At 46.0% G+C, this 2558-nt stretch overlaps 1 protein-coding gene across 1 annotated transcript in view; it reads right to left on the bottom strand.

Moving 5' to 3' along the window:
- LOC101848357 (ephrin-B2) overlaps positions 1 to 224 on the bottom strand; it is a gene marked incomplete at its 5' end in the record, with an annotated part of 7540 nt that extends 7316 nt beyond the window's left edge. The window contains 1 exon segment of the mRNA XM_013083133.2: positions 135 to 224. Coding sequence (XP_012938587.1) covers positions 135 to 224 — 90 coding nt within the window.
- Between the last annotated feature and the right edge of the window lie 2334 nt (positions 225 to 2558).

Here is a 2558-nt window from a genome sequence, read left to right as displayed (position 1 = left end):
ACAGACACACACACACACACATGTGTCATGTGTCACTATAACAGTGCCACGACTGTGTCTAGATCTACTAGCGTCTATAGTAGTGAGAACAGCTGCCTGCTCCTGGTTCAGGGGCAGCGTGTCTCGAGGCCTACCTGTCCGAGTGTCCGGGTTCCAGCCTGTGGTCCGTCGCGTGGTTGCCTCGCCGCCCGGGTTCGAGTCCCCGCCATTCCCCGTGGGTTTATCTATCGGGGGCCACAGAGAAACACAACAACAACACCGTCCGTCAGTAATGGACACTCAGGACCTTAGAGGGGGAACTTTTTACATTAAATAGGTCGCTTTTAAGCACAAGGGGGCTATCCCGAAAAATGCTGTTTTGAGAAAATCGTTGGTAAAGTTTTTGGACACTTATTGTTCAGTTTCTCTAAAAAGACAATGAGAGTTTTCTCATTAACTGAACAAATATACACACCAATGTAACCAAACTTCACCTATAGGAGGGCAACTCCTACTTTTGGTGTAGATCAAGATTTCTGGAAACCCCCGAAATCTGGGTTAGCCCGCTTGTCTTTAAAAGCGACCAATTATACGCCTTACTAGACACAAAATAGACTACAATCATAATATTAAAAAAAAGATTCCACACTTTTAACCTCCAATTTTGTAAGTCCGAATGCCTTTCGCACCAACCTGTCTTCAAACTGACATTTCACCTGCGCCTAGTAGGACGTTACACTCAATTTAAATATTTTTTAAAAGAAAAGAACAGAAAAAACCCAAACAAAACAAAACAATTAAAAAAGCGTGATCAGTTACACAAACAACACGAAGGGCCACTTTGTCAAACCAAATAATACGGCGACTCAATTCTGTCGAGGGACTTCATGGTTTGTTTTCTGCTCCATCAACCCATGACTGCTGTGTTGTCCTAGCTTTTCATAACCGACTCCCATTCCATACGCTCACAGACTCAGGCACACAGTCAAACAAACAGATAGACAGACAGACAAACAGACATACATACCACAAACAGTACCCACGGTGACAGTATCCACGGTAATACCGGCTATTTTTACTTTACTGTACTCTACTTTACTCTTCTTTGGCTTTGCTTTGCTTAGCTTTGCTTTGCTTTGCTTTGCTTTGCTTTGCTTTGCTTTGCTTTGCTTTGCTTTGCTTTGCTTTGCTTTGCTTCGCTTCGCTTCGCTTCGCTTTGCTTTGCTTAGCTTAGCTTAGCATTGCTTTGCTTTCCTTTGCTTTGCTTTCCTTTACTTTACCGATCCTGCGGCCACCTGGGTTCTAGCCCTTCGGCCTGTCGATATAGCAAAGAATTTATAGGGTTTTATCAGCAGTGCTTTGTCGCTGTATAAAGTATTTCAGATATCATACTGACTGATAGAACCTTAGAAAATCAACACTTTCACTCCGATTTCGTGCGATTTTGGGCTGAGACTACTGTTATGACATCGGCGTCTTGGATGTACTTGTCAAGTTCTTCACCTTGCACGCGAAAACATGAGTTCCGTTCCTAAATTGGAAAAATATCTGTATCTTTATCTCTACGGTTTTGGGGCGGTTTTTGTAGTGTTATTTTTGTGTATATCCCATGCAACTTGGGTTGGCACCTAACACACAACATCCAAGCACCCCGCCTCCTATATGACCCAAACGACGCCTAACGTTGCCGATCGCTGAGTTCAACACGACCAAAGCAGCCCACCTCCTTAAAAGACCCCAAACCGTGTCAATCACGACTGACAAAGATCAAACGACAACAATAAATTTATGACTCATCATCACGACGCCCCCTCCCCCTCGCCATCCCCTCGTCCAGTGAACCAACCAACCAGCCAACCAACCACCCATCCATCCATCCACCATCCAACCAACCACCCATCCATCCATCCATCCATCCACTCATCCATCCATCCATCCATCCACCCACTCATCCATCCACCTACCCACTCATTCGTCCACCCACCACCTCATCCATCCATCCATCCACCCTTCCACTCATCCATCCACCCACCCACCCACTCACCATCCATCCATCCATCCATCCATCCCTCGATCACTCTAAATGAACAATCAATGAATCGGCAAAACTGCTCCACCGGACGCCCCAACAATGGCCGCTGCCGCCATCTATTGATTGGTGAAAATTGAAAAATCCGCCCCGGCCGTCCTGCGGGCTTTGATGTGACGAACCGGCCGGTATTTCACGGCTCATGGAGCATCCACCAGGGGAGAGCGGGAAACGATAAAAGGCGTTTTTGACTGGTCGCTTTTGATGTTTGCTCGTAGATTTTGACATCATCATTAAACGTCTACTGTTATTTTTTAATGTCGTCATCATCATCATCATCATCAGCGAGCGAGAGAGCGAGAGAGCGAGAGAGCGAGGGGCGAGACCGAGTGGCCGGCCGGTGATGTCGGTGTGGGAAGCGTCATCATTTGATTTTTTGGATTTTTATTTTTTTTCAATTCGTTTTCCTTTGTCCTTAATGTACACCTGAGTGCGTGCTCACACACACACACACACACACACACACACACACACACACACACACACACAC

Source organism: Aplysia californica, unplaced genomic scaffold, assembly GCF_000002075.1.
Source record: "Aplysia californica isolate F4 #8 unplaced genomic scaffold, AplCal3.0 scaffold00213, whole genome shotgun sequence".
Taxonomy (NCBI): Eukaryota; Metazoa; Mollusca; class Gastropoda; order Aplysiida; family Aplysiidae; genus Aplysia; species Aplysia californica.
Note: the sequence above shows the minus strand (reverse complement) of the source record. Positions and strands in the feature narration are given on the sequence as shown.